General features: G+C 34.9%; 1 protein-coding gene across 1 annotated transcript in view; it reads left to right on the top strand.

Annotated features, from left to right (window-relative positions):
• Nucleotides 1-26,886, top strand: part of Epc2 (enhancer of polycomb 2) — a 90,998-nt gene extending 64,112 nt beyond the window's left edge. The window contains exons 7-14 of the mRNA XM_090342855.1: nucleotides 3,123-3,314; nucleotides 6,903-6,992; nucleotides 10,253-10,398; nucleotides 10,564-10,907; nucleotides 19,247-19,383; nucleotides 22,402-22,561; nucleotides 23,592-23,925; nucleotides 25,073-26,886. Of these exons, the coding sequence (XP_090198981.1) occupies nucleotides 3,123-3,314; nucleotides 6,903-6,992; nucleotides 10,253-10,398; nucleotides 10,564-10,907; nucleotides 19,247-19,383; nucleotides 22,402-22,561; nucleotides 23,592-23,925; nucleotides 25,073-25,145 (1,476 nt within the window). The 3' untranslated portion in view covers nucleotides 25,146-26,886. The remainder of the gene's footprint in view (nucleotides 1-3,122; nucleotides 3,315-6,902; nucleotides 6,993-10,252; nucleotides 10,399-10,563; nucleotides 10,908-19,246; nucleotides 19,384-22,401; nucleotides 22,562-23,591; nucleotides 23,926-25,072) is intronic.
• Nucleotides 26,887-27,097: the final 211 nt, after the last annotated feature.

Raw genomic sequence — 27,097 nt, 5'->3', positions numbered from 1 at the left:
TTTGAAGTAGAGTTTATCTCTGTGTCAAATTTACAGTCTGAACTTGATGCATGTCTACTGAAGTATCACTTTCCAATATACTATTTGCTTTACTATAAGTAAAGTCCATTATAGCCTTACAAGACTTGCATTATATTATCAAAATCTAAAATTTAAACCTTTATTCCATGGAAGTTTATCCTTGTCATCATTTCTAGAATCAACATTTTGATAGTGTCCTGAGTGACTAGACAAAGTCCTCTAACTTACAGGTCACAATTTCTTCCTAATGAAAGAACTAAGTGATTATTTAATTCTTTGACCAAATAATGACATCTACTCCATACTCATTTGCTACATTTGAGATTTAATTGGGATACATAAAAATTAATTGAAAAACCTCTAATTGTACTAAAACTTTAGAGACTTCTCCAAGAGTGGCCAGTAGAAACATGAAAAGATGTTTGGCATCTTTGGCCATAAAAGAAATACAAATCAAAACAACATCAAGATTCCATCTCATCTCAGTTAGAATGTCCATTATCAAGAATAACTAACAATAACAAATGCTTGATGGGAATGTGGCAAAAAAGGAATGCTACTACATTGTTGGTGGGAATGAAAATTTGTTCACCCACTCCGAAAACCAACGTGGAAGTTCCTCAAAAGACTAAACATAAAGCCTTCCCCATGACTCAACAATCCCACTACTGGCTATCTATCCAGTTGACTGCAAACTAGGTACACTAAAGTCACAAGCACAACAATGTTCATTGCAGCATTGTTTACCATAGCCAAGATATGGAATCAACCCAGCTGCCCCTCAGTGGACAAATGGATCAAGAAAATGTAGTAAATATACACAATAGAATTCTATGCTTCTAACAGAAAGAATTGCCAATTCATAAGGAATTGAGAAGGCTTGGAAAAAAAATTACTAAGTGAAATAAGCCTGACTCAAATAAACATAGGCTGCATGTTTTCTCTCATTTGCAACAATCAGAATGTGCCTATACAAATAAATGACAAATAATTACACCTGGACATTATTAACATTCAGTCTAAACATTCACCTAGTGAATGAAAGAAGGAGGATATTCTTAGGAGAGGATCACAAGGGCTATGTGCATATGGTCATATAAAATGATGATTATCAAAATGAACACCAAGAAATGGAGGCAAGAGATATTTTATTGTACGGATTGTGGGTTTTTTCGTCCTTTTCTTTGCTTTTTTTTTCCTTTTGTCTTTTTTTTTTTTCTGTACCCTTTGTCTTATATATAAGTTTATTTGATTTGGGATAGGGAAAGAGACACACAGAAACCTGGGACAAAGGGTGAGCCAGTTCAGCAGTAAAACTCACTAGACTGCTTGAAATCAACTTTACAATTTGATGAGGATGGGTTGCGGGAGGGAAACCTGAGAGAGAATAAGGGAGAGATGACACTGTTCAAAAAGAAATGTGCTGGGGCCGGGAGTTTGGCCTAGTGGTTAAAGTGCTTGCCTAGCATGCATGAAGACCCGGGTTCGATTCCTTGGTACCACATACATAGAAAAAAGCCAGAAGTGGTGCTGAGGCTCAAGTGGTAGAGCTCTGGCCTTGAGAAAGTCCAAGGACAGTGCTCAGGCCCTGAGCTCAAGCCCAGGACTGGCAAAAAAAAAAAAAAAGAAATGTGCTCATGGGCTGGGCATAGTGGCTCACGCCTATAACCCTAGCTAGTCAGAAGGCTTAGATCTGAGGATCTCAGTTCAAAGCCAGCCTGGGCATTAAAAAGTCTGGGAGACTTATCTCCAATTAATCACCAGAAAACTGGAAGTGAGCTATGGCTCAAGGGATAGGATGGTAACCATGAGCTGATGAGCTCAAAGACAGCACATAGGCCCGGAGTTCAAGCCCCACACCAACCAATAATAATAATAATAATAATAATAATAATAATGACTCTACTCATTACCTGTTGTAATGTAACTGTAACCCCTGTGTGTCACTTTTACAATAAAATTTTAAAATCTCAAAAAAAAAAAAAAAAACCCCACAACCTTTTACTTTAAGGAGTTGAGCTTTGGGCTTATTTTGAAGCACCTAGATAATAGAGCCTTACCTGTAGAAGATTTTTAATGTGACTTGGGGTGTTTGTGGAAAATTCATCTTTTAAAAATATATAGTCGTTGCTTTTCAAGGGCTCATTTTTAATAATCATAAGAATGTGGAAAGGAAGACTCTTACTCATCTTATGCCAATTCAAATACAAGATTCTTATTAATTGCAGGCATCTAGCCCCACCTCCCTGATTACCTATAAATCATACTTTCCTTACTAGTCAAAAAAGTTGTTAGTGCCCCAAATGTCATTTTATAAGCTATCTTTAATCCATTTTATATTAGTCATTACTTTACCTAGGAATGTGATTTTATTATGCAATAGACTAGGAAAGCCTTAACCCATAATTACTGATAGAACCAGCTTTTATTGTATATTAAATCTTATTTTAGATGTTCTCCCAGGAAACATAATATAAATTAGTAGACTTTAAATACTAATTTTAGAGGCTGATTGCACCCATTAGTCTTACCCCCATATCATTGTATACCTACTATATGAAATATAGAACAATTTATACCTCATAATTTCCACACATGCAACATTTTCACTATATTTTCCCCTTAAATAGTTTTAATGTCTGAACTATATTGGAAGATATATGCTCTTGGAAAGTATATAACAACCTTTCGTATTGTTTGACCTTTAATATTCAGAACATTCATCTCCAACCACTAGAACTACTCTTGTAGAAGGGAACAAAAGGCTAGAAATCCACACCTTTACCAGATGATCTTTTGGGTAACTACACTGTCGACACTTGAGAACTTTCTGATTTTGAAGCAGTATTTATTCTAACAATCTAAAAAATCACTGACAGTTTAATAACAATGTAAAAAAATGCCATAAGTATTTTTTGTAATTTTTAGAAGGTTTTGAGACATGTTTTAGTTAATGATCACAAATTAATTTTTACATACCAAAACAATAAAATTATCTCCTGGATAAAGATGTATGTTCTTCAAAGAGCATTATAGTTTTTCATGATTTCTAAAATGATTTTCATTTCTTCCTTTTGGGGGAAAAATCACCATGTACACAGCACCCTCATCATTTGTCTTTGAAAGAAGAGGCTTCTGATGTGGTTCGTCAAAAGAAGAAGTACCCAAAGAAGCCTAAAGCAGAGGCTTTGATAACATCTCAGCAGCCCACTCCTGAAACATTGCCTGTGATCAATAAGAGTGACATTAAGCAATATGACTTTCACAGCTCAGATGAAGATGAATTTCCACAGGTGCTTGTTTTTAAAGACATTTACTCTTACTCTTTTATGTTACTATATTTTGAAAACAAAATTGACAACTCACAGTTTGATTCTTGCTTTGTTCATCTACTATTAAAAAGAGCATTTCTGCATATCTATATATATATATATTTGTGCATGTATTAAATACTGAAATACAAAGTAAATACCAAATTAGTATATGCTTTCCATTTCTCAGTTGGACAGAATTTTTTGCAGTTCTGTAATACTTGGATGATTTTCGAGTGTATTTTTCTTTTAGAAAAATGAGCATCTTTATATTCCCTTTGTATTTAAAATGGATCTTTAGAAATGGGCTATAAGTGCCATTTTTAAAATGATATTTTTATTTCGTATATTAAAGGATCAGGGTTTTTTGTTGTTGTTTTGTTTTTAAGATACATTAGCACCTAGTCTAGTTGTGCCTATACTTTTCTATTCTTTTTAAATGTATAAAAACCTTGTATCTGAGGGCCGGGAGTTTAGCCTAGTGGTAGAGTGCTTGCCTTGCATGCACGAAGACCCAGGTTCGATTCCTCGGTACCATATACATTGAAAAAAGCTGGAAGTGGTGCTGAGGCTCAAGTGGTAGAGTGCTAAGCCTTGAGAAAGTCCAAGGACAATGCTCAGGCCCTGAGTCCAAGCCCAGGACTGGCAAAAAAAAAACCCAAAAAAACAAAAAAAACCCACAAAACCTTGTATCTTTCCAGGTTTATCATATTTTAATATTTTTTCTTGTTTGTCTATAAGGCAATATTCTTTTAGGAACCAGTATCACAAATGTATTTAGAAGCAAGACTGTTTATAAAATTATTGTTATGACTATTTAAAATATAGACTTCATATAATGTGTTCCTTTTGCTAGATTATTTTTACTGTGTCACTGAATTGTTGCCATAAATGTGTCATTTATATGCAAAATAACAAGTGCACAGTTATGTTTCATTTTGTATGCTTGTGAGAACCACTTAATGAAACCAGTTGTAAGGCAAGGCTTTAAATAGACATAAGACATTCATCAGATGACCATTTGAAAGAATGGCTATAGTGATCTAACAAAGTATTTGCCAAGGTAGAGAATTTAAAGGGTGGTCATAGCCAGAGAAAACTGTTAGAGGAAACTGTTAGTAGTTTAGTGTTGCTACAGCAAAAAAACAATAGAAAAGGAAGAGAAAGTAAATAGAATGATGCAATAGTAGGCTAATGGCCTCTTTAGATATATACATTATGAGAAAGTCAGAAAATGTTCCAGTTAGAAAACTATGTATAGAATGTGTTATAATTTTACAAGAGAGACTTTAGGAAATGTTGCTATATAGGATATGTCCATTAGGATGAAATACCATTGAATACTATGACCTTGCAGGAAGCTCTTCTCATATTTTCCCTTGTTGTTACATTCAGTATTCCAGCCTGAAAGAAGGGCTTACTCAACATAACTGGCCATTTATCTATAACTTGGGCATTATTCAAAGAGGAAGCTTTAGAATGCAGCTCTTCTAAATTCAGGATTACTCAAAAAAGTAAAAGGTTGTTTAGGTAATTATATGCTGCTTCTTAGTTCCATAAACAGAGAACAAATAGTAATGAGCCTTAAAAAACAAACCTTTTTTGCCAGACTGAACAGAACTGAACTCTCTCTCTCTCTTTCTCTCTCTCTCTTTCTTTCTCTCTCCTCTCTCCCCTCTCCCCTCTCCCCTCTCACTTGTCCTTTTTCTTCTCTCACCACTAATAAGGGCCTTACTCAAGGCTTCAGGTTCTTGCTCGGCTTTTTCCATTCACAGTTGACACTTGAACCACACCTCCAGCTTTTTGCTGATTAATAAACATCATCTCTTGGACTTCTCTGCCTGGGCTGGCTTCAGACTGCAATACTTAGATCTCAGCTTTCTGAGTAGCTAGGATTACATGCCTAGCCCACTGATTTCCAACTCCTTCTCTTCCTGATTATGCTTATTATGGTTTTCCTGACAGCTTACCCTAACTATGTTACAGCCTTTGCGTGTGTCTTGGAATCTATCCCAGGGAATGGTAGTTGATATGAAGAGTTGATAAACTTCAGGCAAGATTTTCTAACTTTGGGGCTGGGAATTTGGCCTTAAGGCCCGAGTTCGATTGCTCAGTACCACATTCATAGAAAAAAGCCAGAAGTGGTGCTGAGGCTCAAGTGGTAGAGCTCTCACCTTAAGAAAGCCCAAGGACAGTGCTTAGGTTTGAGCTCAAGCCCAGGACTGGCCAAAAAAAAAAAGATTTTCTGACTTTCGCTGTGACCATTCCATGTATTTCGTAAAGAGATAAATGATCGCAAAGAAAGACAAGTATAAAACTGACCCTCGGGATTTCCTTTCAAATTTCAGGTTTAGGACTTGGTTCCCTGGGAAGAAGAATCATCCCCAGCTCACTGCTTCTGTCTTTCCCCCTTTGGGTTGTTGGAGGTATAATGGAACCTCAAACAAATGCCTTTCTCTCATGAATGACTCTGTTCAGTGCTAAATACCACTGTGAAAATAATGCAGAGAATTTTTTTCTTTTCGAAATAGGACAAGAGGAAATTGTGAGGTTCAAAAATGTGTAAAGAATTATGATTGACCAGGGTTTGTCAGAAAAAGAGATGCAGTACAAAGTGAAAATTGTGAAACAACTAAAACTCAGATTATATAGTGATATTTGGCTTACTCTCACATGGCTCAAGCAGAATGCTGTGTAACATGATAGCCTTTTGATTTTTTTTTTTTTTTTTTTTTTTGCTGTAGAGTTATGGGCTAACCACTTAATCACTGCAACTAACTTCTTAGCAAAATCTTCTTTAACTTCCTTTTTAGTAAATAAATGGTCTTTAAGGCTTTGGTGTGTTCTTTCATTTTCTACCTATTAACAAGCCTTCTTTACTTACTAGATTTTTTTGCTTTTATTATAGAAAGAAGTTACTGAATAAAAGCACACCTAAGTATAGGCAAAGTGTAACTGTCATTACCAAATATTTATGGCCATATATTATTTTCAAAATATAGATAAAGATTTATAAAAATCATGTGTTCTCAATTTTGTCTCCTTTCCATTAATTTTTCTTCTCCCATGACTGTAATTTGTAGATAAATACTGATCTTTTCTATATTAAATATGCTCTGAAACAGGTAACAGTGTGTTATGTTTACTATATACAACTAAGACAAATGGTGCCCTAGGACATGATACAAATGGTAGAAAGCCCACCTAGCAAGTGTGAGACCCTGAGTTAAAGCCTTAGTCTTGCCCCCCAAAAAAGGGGAAAAAATTAAAAAAAATAAAAAACCTAATTCTTTTGTAAGTCTATAGCCTTCATGGTTTAGAAGCCATTAAGCAATACCTTGTGTACTTACCTGCTAGAAGTAACCCATTAAAAATAAGAATTGTTAGCTATGGATAATATTTGCTTATCTTTGAATGTTTGGGGGAATTTATTGCTTACTAGATATAAAGAAGTGGTGTTTGTAGCCAGATTGTAATTTTAAGTGATTACAAATATTGATCTATTGACTTGATAACTAAAATTAATTAAAGTGATAATAAAAATAACTATTAAATACCTGTTTTGTCCAGGTACCATCCCCAGTATCAGAACCTGAAGAAGAAAATGACCCTGATGGTCCCTGTGCTTTCAGAAGGCGGGCAGGATGCCAGTATTTTGCTGTAAGAATTTTTTCATGTATGATGTTTTTGTAAACTAGAATTAACAGATAATTATTAACTGCAATAACATGATATTCCAATATGCTGTCAAGATGACTTAAACTTGAACTAAAATTGAGACATACGTGAGTGTTTTTTATTGAACATTCCCTATATAGACAAGTAAAAATTATACTGAGTCCTTTCAAAAGATAGCAGCTTGCTTTATTTGGAAATTTGACAATTCCTTCTATTTTAGAAGTCTAGTTTCACTTAGGCTTTAAACAGTATGAGCTTGGCTCTTAAGTTGACTGAAACCTTTGGTGACTGCTGAAAACTATTTGAGATTTATTCCTATAAAACTCTTGTGCACTTAATATCAAACTAATCTTTTTTAAAATTCTCTTGTGGTAATATTGTGTTTGATTATTACAAATATGTTATTTTGTAAAGGGGGGCAGAAGTAGAGATAAAGGTACATTCTATGACATTCAGGAAGTGGGAGCAGAACGGCTCCTATATTCATAACTTTTTGACACATTTAGAAATCTATGTGCTATTAAGTCTATTTTGGGTGCAGCATTATATAAAAGAATGGCCTCCCCCCAATTCTAAAGTTTCCTAATATGTAACTGGAAAATTGCAAGGTTGGTTTTGTTATGTGGCTATGGACACCATTTGTCTTAATTGTATATAGTAAACATAACACACTGTTACCTGTTTCAGAGCATATCTAATATAGAAAAGATTAGTATTTATCTACAAATTACAGTCATGGGAGAAGAAAAAATTATGGAAAGGAGACAAAATTGAGAACACAAAAAGAGTGATGGGTATGAAGGAAGGGAATTAGTTACATTTTCCTTAAAAGTATAGAGAAGCCAAACACAGGTGGCTTACTCCTGTAATCCTAGCTACTCAGGAGGCTAAGCTCTGAGGCTCACAGTTCTAAGTTAGCTCAAGAAGGAGAAATTGCTACACTCTTATCTCCAATTAATTACCACAAAGCTTGATGTGGAGGGGAAAAAAAAAAAAAAGCTAGATGTGGAGCTGTGGTCTAAGTACTAGAGTGCTAGCTTTGACTGAAAGTCTCAAGGACGTTGCTCAGCCCACACATATACACACTGGGAAAAAAAAAAGTTTCAGCTTGACTCATAATTGCCTAAAGTAAAATTTTTAGTCAAAACTAAATTCATTTTGGTTTATCATAGTAGCATGACTATAAATTACTGATTTTTACCAGCTGTACTTTCAATACAAGTATTAAAAGATATGGTATTCTTTTTTTTTTTTTTTTTGCCAATACTAGGCTTGAACTCAATACCGGGGCACTGTCCTTGGACAATTTTTGCTCAAAGCTAATGCTCTGCCACTTGGGCCACAGCACCACATCTGGCTTTTTCTTAGTATGTGGTACTGAGGAATTAAACTCAGGGCTTTGTGCATGCTAGGCAAGCACTAGGCTATGCTCCTGGCCCCAAGACATGGTATTCTTCTAAAGGTTATGATTTTTAAACATACACGACATGTATTCATATTTGTCATCTAAATTAGTTTGAATAATTAGATGAATGAATTTTTTTCATTATTTCTTTGTTTTTTATTAAAGAATTTATTAACATTGATTTTTACATCATATTTCAAATGACATGTTTAACAAGCAAGTATTCAAGAAGGGAATCTATATACAATCACTGACACTTAGGTTTTAGAACGTAATCAAAATTAGGCTAAGGGTTTATATATCATAGATAAATATTAATCTATGAAATAAACATTATGTTTATAGAGTCATAGGTTTTTATGTCTATGTAGTTATGTTTATATTTCCAATACCATGTCCATAGCATTGTGTATGCAAATATTGAATCCTCGCTCTTGTACTGTTTGGATCTAATAGCCACATATTAAGGATACCATGCTCCTTTTGTTCCTTTGGTCTTGACTTGTCTCACTCAACATGATTTGCTCTAGATTCATCCACTTCCCTGCAAATGCCATTATTTGACCTTGTCTGTTGGCTATGTAAAATTCCATTGTGTATGTGTATGTATATATATATATATATATATATATATATATATATACATACCAAATTTTATATATCCATTCATCTGAAGTAGTGCATCTGGATTGTTTCCATCGCCTGGCTATTGTGAATAGTGCAGAGATGAACATAGCTGAGCAGGTATCCTCATATCTTGGGTTATAATGTTCAGGGTAGATGCCCAGGAGTGGTATGGCAAGATCATAGGAAAGGTCAATTTTCAGTTCTTTAAGAAAACCTCCACACTGTTTTCCAGAGTGGCTGAACTAGCTTACAATCCCACCAGCAGTGCAATAGGGTTCCTTTTTCTCCACAGCCCTGCCAGCATCTGTCGTTGCCTGAGTTCAAAATCTTAGTCATTCTTGTTGGGGTAAGGTGGTATCTTAGGGTTGTTTTTATTTGCATTTCCTTTATGACCATGGATGATGAACATTTTCTCATATGATTTTCTGCCATCGTCATCTCTTTTTTTTTTTTTTTTTTTTGCCAGTCCTGGGCTTGAGCGCAGGGCCTGAGCACTTTTTTGCCAGTCCTGGGCTTGAGCGCAGGGCCTGAGCACTGTCCTTGGACTTTCTCAAGGCTAGAGCTCTACCACTCGAGCCTCAGTACCACTTCCGGCTTTTTTCTATGTATGTGGTACCGAGGAATCGAACCAGGGTCTTCATGCATGCTAGGCAAGCACTTTAACCACTAGGCCAAACTCCCGGCCCTCATCTCTTCTTTTGATAAGTCTCTCTTTAGTTCCCTTGCCCTTTTAGTGATTGGTTTGTTGTGTTTGGGGGTGGGGGGGGCATTAGTTTCTTGAGTTCCCTGTAGATACTAGATATTAAGCATTTGTCAGATGTATTATTGGTAAATATCTTTTCCCAGTTGGTTGGCTGTCTCTCTACTTTAGTGACTATGCTTTTATCTGTGCAGAAACATTTTATTTTTAGGTAGTCCCATTTATCGAGTCTCTCTCCAATCTGTGTGACCCTGGGATTCTGTTCAGGAATCTTTTGCCTGTGTCTATGATTTCCATTGTCTCTCCTACTCTATCATATAGCAGTTTCACGGTTTCCAGAAGATGAATGAATTTTTTATTCAACTCTAAATTTTATCTTAGTTAATATTTTATCCCCAATTTTAATTTTTCAGTTTTTATCTGGATTTAATTGTTCTACTAATGCTATAGTTGCTTAAATTTTATTTTTAAGATTCATTCCACAAGTTTTATTTGTTTGTTTGTTTGCAGCCTCGTTTGGACCAAGCTAACCATACATGTGAAAATTCAGAATTGGCAGATTTAGATAAGTTAAGGTATAGGCATTGCCTTACAACACTTACAGTCCCCAGAAGATGTATAGGATTTGCAAGAAGGCGAATTGGCAGAGGTGGAAGGTAAATTACTTGTTTTGACCTGGTTTTTTTTTTTTTTTACAGTCTTGAGTGAAAGTTTAGATGAGTGGTTATATTTCTCTCTCTTTCTCTCTCTCTCTCACACACACACACTCATTATATATATATATATATATGAATAAATAAATTCTATATGTTTATTTTCAGGGTCATAATGGACCGAATATCCACAGAACATGACCCAGTCCTGAAACAGATAGACCCTGAAATGCTGAGTAGTTTTTCAAGCTCTTCCCAAACTGTAGACTTTTCTTCTAATTTCTCTCGGACCAATGCTTCCAGTAAACCTTGTGAAAACAGACTGTCCCTTTCTGAAATATTAAGCAATATCAGATCATGTCGACTACAGTGTTTCCAGCCAAGGCAACTAAATTTACAGGACAGTGATAGTGAAGAATGTACCTCAAGAAAACCAGGGCAGACTGTGAACAATAAAAGAGTTTCTACAGCATCTGTAGCTTTATTGAGCACCAGCAAGAATGGCATATCAGGTAAGCTATCACTGTTAATAGTCTTTTGTCTTTAGTTTTCATCATCCCTTTAACAATTTTGTAAGCTTATTTTCCAAATATCACTCAGGAAAGAAATTTCATTATTAACCTGTTACATTTTTTTTCCAGCTTAAAAAAACAGAACCCTACTAATGTTTCACATTTTAACCAAGTTGTTCTTACTAGTATCTGTAAGACAGCTGTGTGTATTTGGAATGTGAGTGTCTGATGTGATAAACTTGTGGGCAGAATATAAAGTTCCCTGTGTACACATTGCTTACAAACTAACACAGGATAATCATAGAACAGAATTACTTCTTATGTTTAAGAGACGCTTTACTTTTGTTTACTTTTGAAATGTAAGCATTGCTCCTTAAACATGCATTCCAGTAAAAGCTTATTTCTTTTTTTGCCAGTCCTGGGGCTTGAACTTAGTGCCTGGACACTGTTCTTGAGCTTTCTCAATGCTAGCACTCTACCTTTGAGCCACAGTACCACTTCTGTGGTTTTCTGTGTATGTGATACCAAGAAATCAAACCCAGGGCTAGGCATGCTTGCATGCTAGGCAAGCACTCTACCACTAGGCTACACTCCTGGTTCCTTAAAACTCCCCATGAGTAGTTAGGACTTTTGTTTAATAGTGTATCTTTCTACTTTTTTTAAATCTTGCTGAGACATTGTGCTTGATTTACTGTTTTATGATATGTGTGTTGTAAATAATATATAAATTCTAGAAAATCTAAAGGTTTTAATTTGTTTTTTTCTCTTGTATACAAGTGTGTAATTTCTAAAGTTCTTGTAATGTGTTCATTGTAAGTAATATATAGTATGCAATGGAAGAAAATAGATGTTATGTATATTGTTGAAAGCCTTTCTATAAAATATTCATATTCATAAGTTTTTTCCTGTAATTTTTTTTTTTTTTTTTTTTTTTTTTTTTGCCATTCCTGGGCTTGGGCTTTGGCCTGAGCACTGTCCTTGGACTTTCTCAAGGCTTAGCACTCTGCCACTTGAGCCTCAGCACCACTTCCAGCTTTTTTCTATGTATGTGGTACTGAGGAATCAAACTGGGTCTTCGTGCATGCTAGGCAAGCACTCTACCACTAGGCCAAACTCCCGGCCCAGTTCCTGTAATTCTTTAAAGTAATTTATAATTGTTTTAGAGCTTGAAATTTGGTCTTAGTAGTTTTCAATATTATTTACAAAACTGTCGGCTTTCAATTTAGTAAACATTATCTGTTTAAAGGTTGTAATGGAAAATTACATTTGTTCAAATGAGTGGAAGTTGGCATATCATTTCCCCAAATTGTTGGTTAATTTTCTCCTAAATGAACTTAGGTAAGGAAAATGGCATTCCGTTATAGAAATTTCATGAGTCTGTGAAGTTTAATGAGCTTTTGAAGCTGAAATGGATAAATGCCTAATACCATTTGAGGTCACAGGATTCTTAGTAATCTAAAGGTTGTAGAAAGTTGAACAGTATGATGTCAGTTTGCTTGTCTTTTGGTCAGTTGTGGGGCTTGAACCCTGGGCATGGGCACTGTCCCTGAGCTGTTCAGCTCAAGGCTAGTACTCTACTGTGTTGAGCCATAGCACCACTTACATCAGATTTTTTTCAGCAAAGTTTTAACAGAAAGTTTAAACTGAAATTTCCATACCAAACATTACTTAAAATAGTTTTGCCTAAAGCAAGTTTGGGAACATTTGTTTTTCATATGATTTTTATTGTAATTAATAGAAGGGTTACATTCGACAGATGGGAAGGTGCATTACTTCACATACATTGATATCCTTTCTCATGTTTTGGTCCCCATTTTTTTTGCCAGTCCTGGCTTGAACTCAGATCCTGAGCATTGTCCTTGGACTTTCTCAAAGCTAGAGCTCTACCACTTCAGCCACAGCACCATTTCTGTGTTTTTCTATGTGTATGATACCAAGGAATCAAACCCAGGTATTCTTACATGCTAGGCAAACAATCTACCACTAGGCCAGCTCCCCCAGAAACATTCTTTGTATACATTTATAATTGCATTTTGATTATAAACTGATTCTTTTCATTGCATACTATATAAAACAATTTTAATATGTATCTTCTCAACTTGATATTTGCAGCAAGTATATATTTGTATCATATAGCATTGTATGTTCTATGTTCCAGATAAACTATAAATTTATTTGGCTTTTTTGTAAAATAATTGTTATTGATCCAAAGTATAACTGAATGTCACTTAACTACCAATTTAATAATCAGCTCTATATTCTAGAACACTAACCATACATCAGCATAAAATAAGCATTTAAAATATTATCTTTGTATGTATGTTTTAGGTAACTTAAATCCAGTGCATGCAATGGTAACATCACAGTGATTAAAACTTATTTCTTTACCATTAAGGAAAAAAAGTGTTTTTGGTCTGCCATCTTTCCTATATTTCCAAATATAGAATATTATTTCTTCTTTTGAAAACATCAAGTCTTCAGCAAAACTAAGATGCATTAGAAGTCAGTATATCCTTCCATATTGACTGTGACCCTTCTTCAGGTTATGAGTTATTATTTTTTAACAAATTTAATTTAAATATTAGGTATGGCAGTTGGTAATGTAGTAGAGTGCTTGCCTAGTATGCTTGAGGTCTTCAGTTTGATCCCTAAGCAGTATTGTTCCCCCTAGAAAAACTCCAAAGTATGTAGCTATGGAAGTATGTAGATAATTAATTTAAAAGTCTTTATTTATAAATAGTTGGAAAGCTGTAGTGATCTTAAGTTCCCGTTTATATTGTTATATTCATTAAATCATTTCTCAGTTCTGACAAGATAATAAATATATTCACTTATAGTTTGGTAAATACTACAGCAAATTCTCTTTCTTCTTTCAAAGAAGGATGTAGACATTTTCAAAAAGTTTTCTTTTAGGCTGGACACAGGTGGCTCACACCTGTAATCTACCTACTCACTTGTTTGAGATCTGAGGTTCATGGTTCAAATCCATACCAGGCAGGAAAGTCCATGAGACTCTTACCTTCAATTAATCATCCAAAACTTGGAAGTGGAGCTGCAACTTAAGTGGTAGAACCCCAACCTTAGGTGGAAAAAGCACATAGGTCCTGAGTTCTAGACCCAGGACTGGCACAAAAAAAGTGTATGTGTACTTGATTTATTTTGCTCTGTGCCTTTAAATAGTCTGTCTTTTGCTTGTTCTTAATGAGATTGGTCCTAAAGAGATGTGTCTTTAATAACTGGAGACTGACACAGGTCCATATTTTTACCTGGCAAAGAATATCACTAGATTAACCTATTAATATTGAATTTTCTTTAATAGCTGAGAATTCCCAACAAATAAAAGTTGAATTACAAATAGAAATTTAATGTACTTGGAAATTTTTTTATCATAAATTCCATGTAGGTTATAACTTACGTAAACTTGAAGGCTAGTGGCAAAGAGTTTTCTTCTGTTGTTAATATCCCTTGCCACTGTTTTCTAAGTCAACAATTTATTGATCCAAAATTATTTTAGTGATTTAGTTAATTTTCAATTTGGAGACAGTCTTCTAAAGCCCAGGCTGGCCTCCAACTCATAATTCCTTGGCTTAGTTTTCCAGGTTCTAAGTTATAGGTGTGTGCTAGTAGGCCCAGCTTACATTTATTATTTTTAATATGCTTAAATGATAATGTAAGTGCATGTCCTGGCATTCAAAGAACTAATACAGACTACATTTCCAAAAGGCTATGTTTTATTAAGTAAAATAAATAATTTTACATACTTGAAAAACTCACTAAAAGCAGGGCTGAGGAAGAAAAGATAGATTGTGCTGAAAATCGGAAATGAATAACCAAAAATATTATTTTATACATAATTGTTTTGGATCAATTAATGCAAAGCTCTTTGTTAAATGTTTAAAATGTAGCATTAAAAACAAAACAAGGGGCTGGGAGTTTGGCCTAGTGGTAGAGTGCTTGCCTAGCATGCACGAAAACCTGGGTTCAATTCCTAGGTACCACATATATAGAAAAATAGCCATAAGTGGTGCTGAGGCTCAAGTGGTAGAGCTCTAGCCTTGAGAAAGTCCAAGGACAGTGCTCAGACCCTGAGCTCAAAAACAGGACTGGCAAAAAAAACAAAAACAAAACAAAACAAAACTCAGTGTGTGTGGTGGCTCACACCTTTAATCCTAAGTACTCTGGAGGCTGAGATCTGAGGATCATGGTTCAAAGCCAGCCCAGGTACTAAAGACCGTGAGACTCTTTATCTCCAATTAATCACTAGAAAACCAGAAGTGGTGCTGTGGCTCAAGGGGTATGGCAGTAGTTGAGCTGAAGAGCTCAGGACCCGGAGTCCAAGCCCCATGACTGACCCCCTCCCACCCACCCCACCCCCGCAAAAAAAAAAAAACTACCATCAAGAGACTTACAGCAAATAACAAATATTACCATTTTACAGTGTTTTTAAACTTTCATACTACTCTTTGAACTGATTTTTTAATATATTTACTATGTTTAAGTAGTTGTACAAAGGAGTTGCCATTCAACAAAGCAATTTATAAATACAATGCATCTTGATTAATGTCACTTTTCTTTACCCAAAACTCAAGAAAATGTGTTTCTTGACCTAAAAGTGCCCCTTTTATTCAGACTTGAATAACAAGACTAATTTATATTTAACCTTGGTTTTCACTGATTTGTGGTTAAAATGAACAAATTACATTGTTCTTACTTCATAGATACTAGCAGCATATTTAATTAGCTCTTGTTACTTACTTATACTACTAGCTTGTAAAAACATTAACAAATTAGTTTATGCACTCTTCCAGAAGAAATTCTAGATTTTTGATCTATCAGTTTCTGTTTGAAATTGTCATGAAAAAAAATGTTTGCAAATGTAAAAGTTGTAGGATAAGTAAAACTGCTTTCATAGCAAGATGAGTGAGAGAAAAGGGTCTGTGTGTTTAGATTAAGGTTGCTTCTAAAGATGAAAAGAGGGCTCAGACCTGAAAGACTAAAATGTTTTAGTTTAGCCGGGGCAGGGGTGCAGTGGCTCACACCTGTAATCCTAGCTACTCAGGAGGCTGAGATCTGAGGGTCGACGTTCAAAGCCAGTCTGGTCACAAAAGGACCTGAGACGCTTATCTCCAGCCTTGAGCTGAAGAGCTTAGGGACAGTACCTAGGCTGAGTTCAAGCCCCATGACCCACATACATACATACATACATACATACATACATACATACATACATACATACATACATACATAAAGTTTGGTTGCTATAGGAAATAACAGATTTTTAAAACATAACTATGTAGCTTTATGTCCGATATTGAGAAGGCTTCCTCACACTCATTTCTTCCTCATTTCCCACCCACTTACCCACCTATGATTTGAATCTGTATTTTCAAATTTGTGAAAAGTAGAGGCATTTTCAGTTAATTATTCCTTGTAGCTACCAGTAAATCTAACCTGAGAATATATGAGATAGCTATCTATACATTTCCTATCTCTTTTCCTTTATACCCCAAATAATAAAGCAGTTAGGAAAGATGCTTTGTATGTAGTCCTGTCTGTCAGAATTACTGTTTGCTATTTATGTAAAGAGTTAAGGCCGGGAGTTTGACCTAGTGATAGAGTGCTTGCCTAGCATGCATGAAGACCCTGGTTCAATTCCTCGATACCACATACACAGAAGAAAAAAAAAAGCTGGAAGTAGTGCTGTGGCTCAAGTGGTAGAGCTCTAGCCTTGAGAAAGCCCAAGGACTGGCAAAAAAAAAAAAAAAAGAGTTGAATTCATGCAAGTATGCCCCCAAAATTTCTGAGTGAACATCAACTTGTTGAATACAAAATACCTTGTTTTAAAAAGGAAAATGGACGGGGGGAGGCAGAACCTGAATATCAAGAAGTAGGAATAGCAACTGAGCTTGGGTGACAGAAAACACAGGAAAAAAAATTAGCATGATTTTTAAAGCATGTTTATAGAATCTATTAAGTTCATAGTAGCAGTTATCCAAAAATAGAATCATAAATGAGATTTTTATATCAAAGTCAGCACAAATTGACCATTAATCTGAATAATTTGAATTGACATTATAGTAGATTTTTATGCTTTCTGTGAGGAGGAAAGAATGGAGTTCTTGGGCAAACTAATAAATCTTAACTAGATATTTCAATAAACGTATACATCTCAAACATCAGATAGTTTTATCGGTACTCTGAGAGAGAGAGACAGACAAAGCAAGAGACAGAGAATTGTAAAAGCAAGTAGAAGTCCACTAGTTGACAATACTTGGTTAGCCATGGACTAATAACTAAAGTTTTGCTTTTTTGCTTATATTTAGTCTTAAACTAAGAGCCTATGCAATGTTCTTTAGCTTTTTCACTCAAGGCTGGCATGCTGCCACTTGAGCCATAGCTCTGTTTCCTTCTTTTTGATGGTTAATTGGAGATAAGAGTCTCATGGACTTTCCTGCTTGGCCTGGTTTTGAACCCTCAGATCTCAGTCTCTCAAGTAGCTAGGATTACAGGCATGAACTACAGGTGTCTGGCTTCAATTAAGTGTGTGTGTGTGTGTGTGTGTATGATGCATGTGTGTGTGTGCACTTGCTCATGTGCACTTTGCTAAATGAGGGTCCCTAATCCAAAAATCTGATATCTAAAATTCTTTGTATGTTGTACAGTCAAAATATTTGAATTTTGGAGCAACTCAGACTACAATAGTCAGTCAACTTGTACTTAATTCTGAATTAGTAGGATTTTAGAAAGAGAATAGAGTCACACATTTTTCTTTATTCTAAAATAACCACTCATATTGCATTCACTTTATTTGATATTTTCTATTTTTAATAGGATTTTGTGCTTTCATAAGCTTTTCCAATCAAGGCTAATACTCTTTCACTTGAAAAGTCTTATCTTCCACAAAAATCCTATCTCTGGCTTTTTGCTTGTTAAATCGAAATAAGAATCTCAGATTTAGCTGTCTAGGATGACTTTGAACCAAGATTCTCAAAATCTTAGCCTCCTGAAGATTATAGGATTGAGCCACTCATGAATGGCTCTTTATTTGATTTAATCCTTAGTGTTAGAACTACCAAGAATCTTACATTTTACAAAATAAATTTCAGCTCTACTGAGAATCTTACATTTTATAACATAGATTTCAGCTCTGGCCAAACAGAATTGAATTTAAGGACTTACTCAAGTCTAGAGTTCAAGTTTATTTCTTAATATATGTGTAGAACTTGCAGACTTATTTAGAGTTAAGGTTTTCCCTCCTGCCTTTTTATCTAATAAGCTATTTTCATCTCTTTCCCCCAAGGGTTTGAAACAGCTGGAAATTCATGAATACGTTACATTTTCATTTGATTTTGAAGATTGTAACTTTAGAATTAATTATTTTCATTTAAAAGTAGAATTCTTGTAATAAATTTAACATGCAAAGAAAAACATTTGATTTGTTGGTAATTCAGTAAAATAACTAATGTGTACTTCAAAAATACAGGTAATGTTAAGATTTTAGAGTGAGCAGTATAGTAATTCAGGTTTTTGAATCTTTTAAAAATAAAATTGTTATCTTCCCCTGCATTCTCTACACAACTTAATGGCAATAATATTGTTATAGAAAATGAAAAGAAGTGTATCTAAAGCTTTGTTCATATCTGAGGCCTGACTCCATTTTTATTATAGAGAATATATTTTTACCAGGCAGTTGGTTATTTATTCTCATTTGGCAACCTACTAAAGAGAAAACATTAGGGAAGTCAAGTAATCTTGTCAGAGGATATGGTTTTAAAATTCTTATAGGTCATATAGATTAGATTGCCCAACTGCAATCTAATCTTTGTGTTTCTTTAAATGTGTATTTTCTTCCCAATTGTGTCATTAGACTTTATATCAAGTATAATTTTTTCCATGTATTTATTGTAACTCCTAGTACAATGCTATGCATCATAGTAAGTTAGTAAATTCTTGTTGATGGAGTGAAATAGGAGAGAAGAAAAAAAAGAAAGGCAGAGTGGAGCTGGAATGTAGCACAGTAGTAAAGCACCTATTTTGTCTGCATTATGGTATGCATTTTAAAACTACTCAAACTTTTTAACATACATTATTAAGGAGATCGTGGCTATTAGTATAGCCCACATTTGATGAAGATGTCATTTTTAGTAAATATTTTTTATTATTATGTTTGTATAGTTATTCAAAGAAGTTTCACTTCAACATGTTGATTTACTTTTATTGGGTTCTTTGCTGAGGCATATTATAATTTGTATTTGATTTTCATCTTCATTGTGAAATAAGTATATATTAATTTGCCTCATTAAAAATACTTTAAAACATGCTTATTTATCTTCTACCAGTAACAGGGGGCATCACAGAAGAACAGTTTCAGACACATCAACAGCAGTTAGTTCAAATGCAAAGGCAGCAACTCGCTCAGCTTCAACAGAAGCAGCAATCCCAGCATTCCTCGCAGCAGACACATCCAAAAGCACAGGTAAATCTGTCTCATTGTTCCTTTGTGGTTTGTGTAGTTTAGCTCAATTTTCTTCAATCATAAGAAATATTGTTCATTTTTCCATTCCTGAGTTTGAAAATCTAATACAGATTTCTTTTTTGTTTGCATAACTATAAATTTATTATAAACTAATCGCTAAATATTTTTGTTTGGGTTTTTTACAATGTTTTATTGTTCGGGGATTTGTTCTGTTTTGTATATCAAGGTGAGTTTAGGACTTTCATTTACTAGTCAGGAGCTTTACTACATGAACTGCATCCCTCAGCCTTTATTTTTAATGTAAGGAAGAAGTGACTACGTTTGGAGGTTGGATTATTAGGAAATTATAAAAGTAACCAACCATATGTCCCCTATCCTAACTTCCCAAACAATTCTTTTTTAAGAATATGCTTTTCTCATTTCTTTATAAACGTTGCCATAGTATTCTGCAGCTGTACCTTATGAAGAGAGTGGTAATTCTTTTGAATTAAACCATAAATATCAGCACCATAATCCTTATGAATCATATAAGGACTTTGTGAATCACATTTCCCTGTAGAAGATAAAATATTACCACTAAGGGAATTTGTTCATAGACTCCATTATGTAAACACTGTAGACATAGACATAAAATTCCTTCCTAAAATGGTAGAATTCAAACTTGTCAGTTCCTTGCCATGGACTCCTTTATAAGACTTATTATGGGAGGGAGTGGGGAAGGGAAATGGGGACAAAAACATGAGAAGTTATGTCAATGTGTAAGAAGTAATGCATCTACTACCTGAAGAATGTAACTAACCCCTCTATATATTACCCCAACAATAAAAAATAAAAATTTTTTTAAAAGACTCATTATGGACTTTGGCCCACTGAATTTTTGAAGAATTAATTTCTGTTGTTTAAAGTCATTAAGGGCCAGGAGTGTGACCTAATGATAGAGTGCTCTGATACCTCATACACAGAAAAAACCAGAAGTGATGCACAGCAGCTCAAGTGGTAGAACACTAGCCTTGAGAAAGCTCTAGGACAGTGCCCAGGCCCTGAGTTCAAGCTCCAGGGTTGGAAAAAAACAAACAAAACAACAACAGCAAAAACCTTAAGAAATACAGGTCAAAGTTGAACACAGTGTGCATTTTAGGTTTTAAGTTCGATTGTTCCTAATACTTCTTATTTTCCTATGTAACTCTATAAGATATCCTAAAATGTCAACTGGAATTAAGTCACTGGGTATATTTTGTGAGTTGCAGACCAAATGTGCCCATTGTGTTTGAACTCAACCTAGATGGATCTGACTTCATTGACATTAAGGCCGGGAGTTTGGCCTAGTGGTAGAGTGCTTGCCTAGCATATATGAAGACCCAGGTTCAATTCCTCAGTACCACATACATAGAATAAAACCGGAAGTGATACTGAGGCCCAAGCTGTAGAGCTCTAGCCTTGAGAAAGTCCAAGGACAGTGCTCAGGCCCTGAGCTCAAGCCCAGGACTGGCAAAAAAAAAAAAAAAAAAAAAAGAATCAGAAGTCCAACACTATGAAAATCTCATTGGCTCTTGGCTCTGTTAATATTTCTCTAATATCTAGGTTGATTGGTAGCTGGCTCAGAGATGGCCTGTTGGCTGTAGTAACAACCAGTTTTCTACAGAATGAAGGGGAGGGGCCATTTTACTTTGTTTTGTTTGCTAGCTTTTTGTGAGTCTCTTAGATAGTTATTTTCAGCCTGTTTCAGTATTAGGCAAGGACTGATTTTTGCATTTTAAACAGAATTGACTGTTAATCATATCACTAATATCATTTCATCCATAGATCTACCTTGTCAAATGTATTTTAAAGCCTTCATTTATACTTATTCGAAAATTAATAGAGTGTTGGGTTTCTTTTTATTTTATTTTGTTGTCAGGATAATGTACAGAGGAGTTATAGTTTCTTTCGTTGGGTAATGGGTACATTACTTCTCAAAGTAATGTCTCGAAGTACTTCCCCCTTACCCTCCTTCAACCCCCCCTCCCAATCATCTTGTTTTCGCCTTCCCTTCCCTATTTCAAATAAACAAATAAATGTATATATAATATACCAGGTAACAAAGTCAGATACAGTAACCACATATACAATGGAATTCTGTGTTGCCATCAGAAAAAAGTGACATTGCCCCATTCATAAGGGAAAAAGTCCTGTTCAAGTGAAGTAAGCCAGACTCAAAGGAAGCTCCATGGTTTCCCTAATTTGTAATAATTAGTACACATCTAGGATTCTCCTAGCAGAGGATTACAATACCTCAAAAGCTGTGTACATATGGTCATATGAACTCTAGGCTATGGAAAAAAGAGGTTTATCTTTGTGATTATTGTTTTTTGGGTTTTTTTCCCAGTCCTGGGCTTGGGCTCAAGGCCTGAGCACTGTCCTTGGACTTTCTCAAGGCTTAGCACTCTACCACTTGAGCCTCAGCACCACTTCCAGCTTTTTTCTATGTATGTGGTACTGAGGAATCAAACCCGGGTCTTCGTGCATGCTAGGCAAGCACTCTACCACTAGGCCAAACTCCCGGCCCCATGATTATTGTTCTTAATGTACTAAGTGTTGGGTTTCTTAATCACCTAGTTGTTATTAGAAATAATTACCTATGCCAGGCATGGTGGCTCATGCCTGTAATCCTATCTACTCTGGAGGCTGAGATCTGAGTATCACAGTTCAAATCCAGCCCAGTCAATAAAGCTCTTGAGACTCTCATCTCCAGTTAACCACTAGAAACCCAGAAGTGGTGCTGTGGTTCAAGGGGTGGGGCAGTAGCCTTGAGCTGAAGAGCTCAAAGCCAGAGCCCTGAGCCCAGGCCCAGAGTTCAAGCCCTACAACCAACCAAAAAAAAAAAAAAAAAAAAAAGAGGAAGAAGAAGAAGAAAGAAAGAATTACCTATGAGTTCTAAGTCACTCTCATGCTTAATCTATCAAAACTAGCCCTGTATCCCTTAATATGTTTGTGAAAGCACATTTTGAAAATTGCGTCTTGACTTTGTCCATTTTATAGGGCTCAAGCACCTCTGACTGTATGTCTAAAACACTCGACTCAGCCAGTGCCCACTTTGCTGCATCTGCGGTGGTCAGTGCACCTGTTCCAAGTCGCAGTGAGGTAGCTAAGGAACAGAACACTGGTCATAACAACATTAATGGTGTTGTCCAGCCTTCAGGTATCTATGAGGTTTTGCATGGTATTACTAGCGTAAAGTCACAAGTCCCTGAATTAGGTTTGGTTTTATTTGTTTCATCCCTCAGAAAAATGTGTGCAAGTGTTCGGTCCTACTCTGGGGAATTTCTTGGAAAAGGTAGAGGGAAAATCACTAAGTGTTTTCTAGAATTTTCTCCCTATTTCTGTGTCAAACTCCACCCTTGCTGAATTCATCCATACTCTGTTGCCTCACATGTTAGGAAATCCACTGAGCTAATTACTAAACAGTCACCTTCTGAGTATGGATTAAAAGATGAAATACAATCTAAGGCAAGTTGTTCAAAAGTCTAAAATCAGCCAAGGGCAAGTGGCAGTGGCTCATGCCTATAATCATAGCTCGGGAGGCTGAGATCTGATGATCACCATTCAAAATGAGTCCTAGGCAGTAAAATCTGATACCCTTATCTCTAATGAATCACCAGAAAGGCAGAAGTGGAGCTGTGGTTCAAATGGTAGAGAACCAACCTTGAATTGAAGCCTCAGGAGCACCCCCCCCCTCCCCAAAAAAAACCCAAACAAACAAAAATAAAGTCTGCAATCAGGTTTATATTTCTACTCTCATAAGCATACTTTCACACTTTCACTTAAAGAGTATGGTATTATTTCTTTATTACCCAGAACTCTTAAAGATTATTCCTTCAACTATCTCACAGATATCAGGATTTCCCTTGGTCCTGATTGTCTATCCTTACTATTTTTCATATACTTCCAAACTTAGGAAACTCTAGCTGTCATTTCCATCTTGCCCTATTGCACTTAGCTCCAGAGTTGGCACGTAACTAAGGCAGCAGAATACTTTGTAAAGCTTCTTTATATAAGTATTGTGTGCAGTTTACGATATTTATTACTAAATGTTTTCCTGTGTTTTTGTCACTAAATTGAAATATTTTTTACAACATACTTTAGATGTCATGTTTAACAAACAAGTATTCAAGAAGGGAATCTCTAAACTGAATTTTTACATGAATGAAAATTATTGTTTCCTATTTCAGGAACCTCTAAAACATTATACTCTACCAATATGGCTTTATCATCCAGCCCAGGGATTTCAGCTGTACAACTTGTAAGGACAGTTGGCCATACTACTACAAACCACTTAATCCCAGCGTTGTGCACAAGCAGTCCTCAAACACTTCCCATGAACAATTCCTGCCTAACGAATGCAGTGCACCTCAATAATGTCAGTGTTGTTTCTCCAGTCAATGTGCATATCAATACACGGACTTCAGCACCATCGCCAACAGCCTTAAAACTTGCCACAGTTGCTGCCAGTATGGACAGAGTGCCAAAGGTTACTCCCAGCAGTGCCATCAGCAGCATAGCAAGGTGCGTTTCCAGTATCATTCTTTTCCTTAGTGCTAGCTACAAGGAAAAGAGCCATTGTCTTTTTCCTACTTGTGTGATAGATAACTTTTTGTTTTAATTGTTGGGATAATGTATAGAGGGGCTACAGTCACATTCGTCAGGTAGTGATAGATAACTCCTAACAGACTTGCTTTTTAATAGATTATGAGGATCAGTTTAAATAGGGCCCTGTAAGTGAAATTCCTAGTAGTCCTTTATATGCCTGTCAAAATTATTAAGAATAAAGCAAGAAAAGTCCAAACACAGTGGTATTTTTTTCATTTTTTAAATATAATCATATAGTTGTTATTAAAGTATTGTACAGAGAGAGGTTATCATTTCATTAGGTTGGTTGATAAGTACATTTCTTTTCTTGGAAAAATATGTTTACTTCCTTTGCTTTCCCCCAGTTATCGCCGCCTATCTTTGCCTACAAATTACATAGTTCATTTTCCATATATATATACTGAATAGCATAATAATCTTTATGTTGGTATGTTTTAGAAGCTTCAGTTACTGTTAGTGTATTTTTTATAGTTTTTGCAATCTGGAAAGTTAGAATTATTAATAATTCGATAGCAGCATTTAGATTTCCAATTATAATTTGTGTATTCTTTATGACTATATTAGGAATTATATGTTAACTTCAGAGACTAAAATTAACTACAGCTATATAATCATTACTTCAGAGTGAATTTTTGTTTCTTTTGATATGACTAATGCAAGTAGAATGTAAATCAGAAAAATACCTATTTGTATAAGTTAATAAATATATGTCCTTCAGCCTACATAATTGAATTCTAATGGGAAGTAATTTAAGTAAAATTGTACTGCTAATGATCATTCTCTCTGAGTATCATATAGTCCATCTATTGGATTGGCTTATTATATATATCCTAACTGGTTATTATTAGCTTCTGCTAAAGTAAGTTAATTATTATCTTCACCCAATAGTTCTAATCAGTAATTAAAAAATAGTGGAATTTCTGAACTGAAATCATTCTCCTGTTTAAAAATTATAAAAATGGAGAAAGTTGCTAAGATGTCATGTTTAGTTGTAATCTGCAAACATTGAGTGGTAACATATTAGTAAGTATAAATGTTTGTTCTGCTCTTTGCCTTATTGTAGAGAGAACCATGAACCAGAAAGATTGGGTTTAAATGGAATAGCAGAAACAACAGTAGCTATGGAAGTGACATAACCTAAAACATGTGACGTTGACCTGTGTGGATGGTGTGCAGTCATTCATATTCCGGCTGAATGCAAATGGCGACACTCTGTGGATCACAGAGCATGTAACAATGGACCTAAATGGACTACAGTATATTGGATGTTAAATCCATATATGATGTATATTTTGTAAAATTGGGAAAATCACTACCTTGTAAAATAGTTTATTTGTATCATCAATATTATTTCTGTTACTTGAATAGTAGATATTCATCATCATGCTTTTGCACTTGAATTTGCAACTGAATGGATTTTAAAAAATAATTCTTTAATGGGATCATGAGCATGAAATGGGATCCTGCATCACTTGTTTTAACTATTTATTTTGCCATGTTTACATTTTGTATCTTGTAAAAATAAATCCAACTTTGTGTCTAAAAAGTTAAAGATTCATAGCTAGGAAATGAAATTCTTGTAATTTTTTTCTAAAGGAACTGTAAAGTTTTCACTTGGTTCATTTTGTTTCACAATTTGACTAGATGGACTTTTTGGTAAATACTTTAGTGGCATTTCACTGTCAAATATGAAGTTCAAGGCAAAATAGTATTTTCTATTACTGTGCAGGGGAAAGGGATGGATCGATACATGCAAATTTAATGTAGTAACTCACTTTTCCATATATTTTGAATGTATATTTCTATTTATAATACCAGTTTATAAAAAATAATTACACAGAAAAAAACGGACTAGGAAAAATTATGCATCTAGCACACTTAAACTGTGCAGACATGGAAATTTTTCAAGGATTACATTTTATCTGAAGACTGCGTATTTTAACTGGCTTTAAAACTGTAACACACCACATAAAAGATATTTACCAGGTATGTATTGCATTATATCATTGCAATAATTATTGGAAGTCTAGATATCGAGCCATCCCAGGTATTGGGAGGGGGGAGGGTTGTGGCAAGATTGTCTTTTTAATTTTGGAGAGTTTTCCTGTGGCTACAAGGCAAGTAACGGGTTGGAAAAAGTCTGACTGTAAGTGTTGGACACCTTCATAGTGTAGTGTTTTAGTGACTTTTTTTATACGGTTCTTGTAAATTAGATACGTGTAGTGGTGTTTCAGAATGTTTGTTTATGCACTAGTTCAGACAACTTTCCCTGTTACTTGTTCTTGATAAGTGAAAACTGCAGGGAAATAAAAAATACATATCAAAACATGGACATGCTGCATATGTGTTTATTTCACATTGTGCACACAGTGTAAGTGAAAATTTAGGGGAGATGATAGCACTTAACAGCACTTTTCATTTTCACAGTGCTTTCCAAGCATTAATGAAAAGAATTATAAGAAGCTCATCTGTGGGCACTATTGGGTTTCAAATAATCCAATATAAACTACCTTTGATATGAAAAGTTTTAAAATATTTTACAGACTGTAAGTAATTTTCAGTATAGCAGTCATTGAAGTCTCCTAAATGAGCCTCATTTTATAAATAAAAGTTTAGAGTAGAATTATATTGCAAGGGGTTTTTTCAAGTCAGTACTGGGAAATGTAAATATTTTTAATAAATATGATTAAAACCATTTCAAACTTAACATAATTTTATACTTTACATTTTTTATATCTGCAGTCCTGCAAGTTGTAAATTGATATGTCAGTTGAATTAATGGGCCAAGATTTCTGCTGAAAGTGATTTTTATTCAGGTCCTCTATGTAAAGCAATTTATGGTCAAAACCATAGGAAAAAATAAATTTAATTTCTTCATTGGTTGTGACCGGATAGGATCCATGCTCATTTCTGCCATACTACCTCTGGGGTTACTCATTGCTGATTATATAAAGGAAATAATTTTTATCTGATATGTATTATGACTGTGTTCCTTCTGCTTATAGTTGGATGTATCTTCTTGCTATTAAGAACTTAAAACAACTTTAGTGCCAATTTTAGTGAAAGCTTTTTCCCCTATTTTACTAAA

The sequence above is a fragment of the Megascapheus bottae genome, chromosome 12 (genome assembly GCF_031878675.1).
Source record: "Megascapheus bottae isolate mThoBot1 chromosome 12, mThoBot2.hap1, whole genome shotgun sequence".
Lineage (NCBI taxonomy): Eukaryota > Metazoa > Chordata > Mammalia > Rodentia > Geomyidae > Megascapheus > Megascapheus bottae.
The sequence above is the reverse complement of the archived record's forward strand: the minus strand, read 5'-3'. Positions and strand labels throughout refer to the sequence as shown.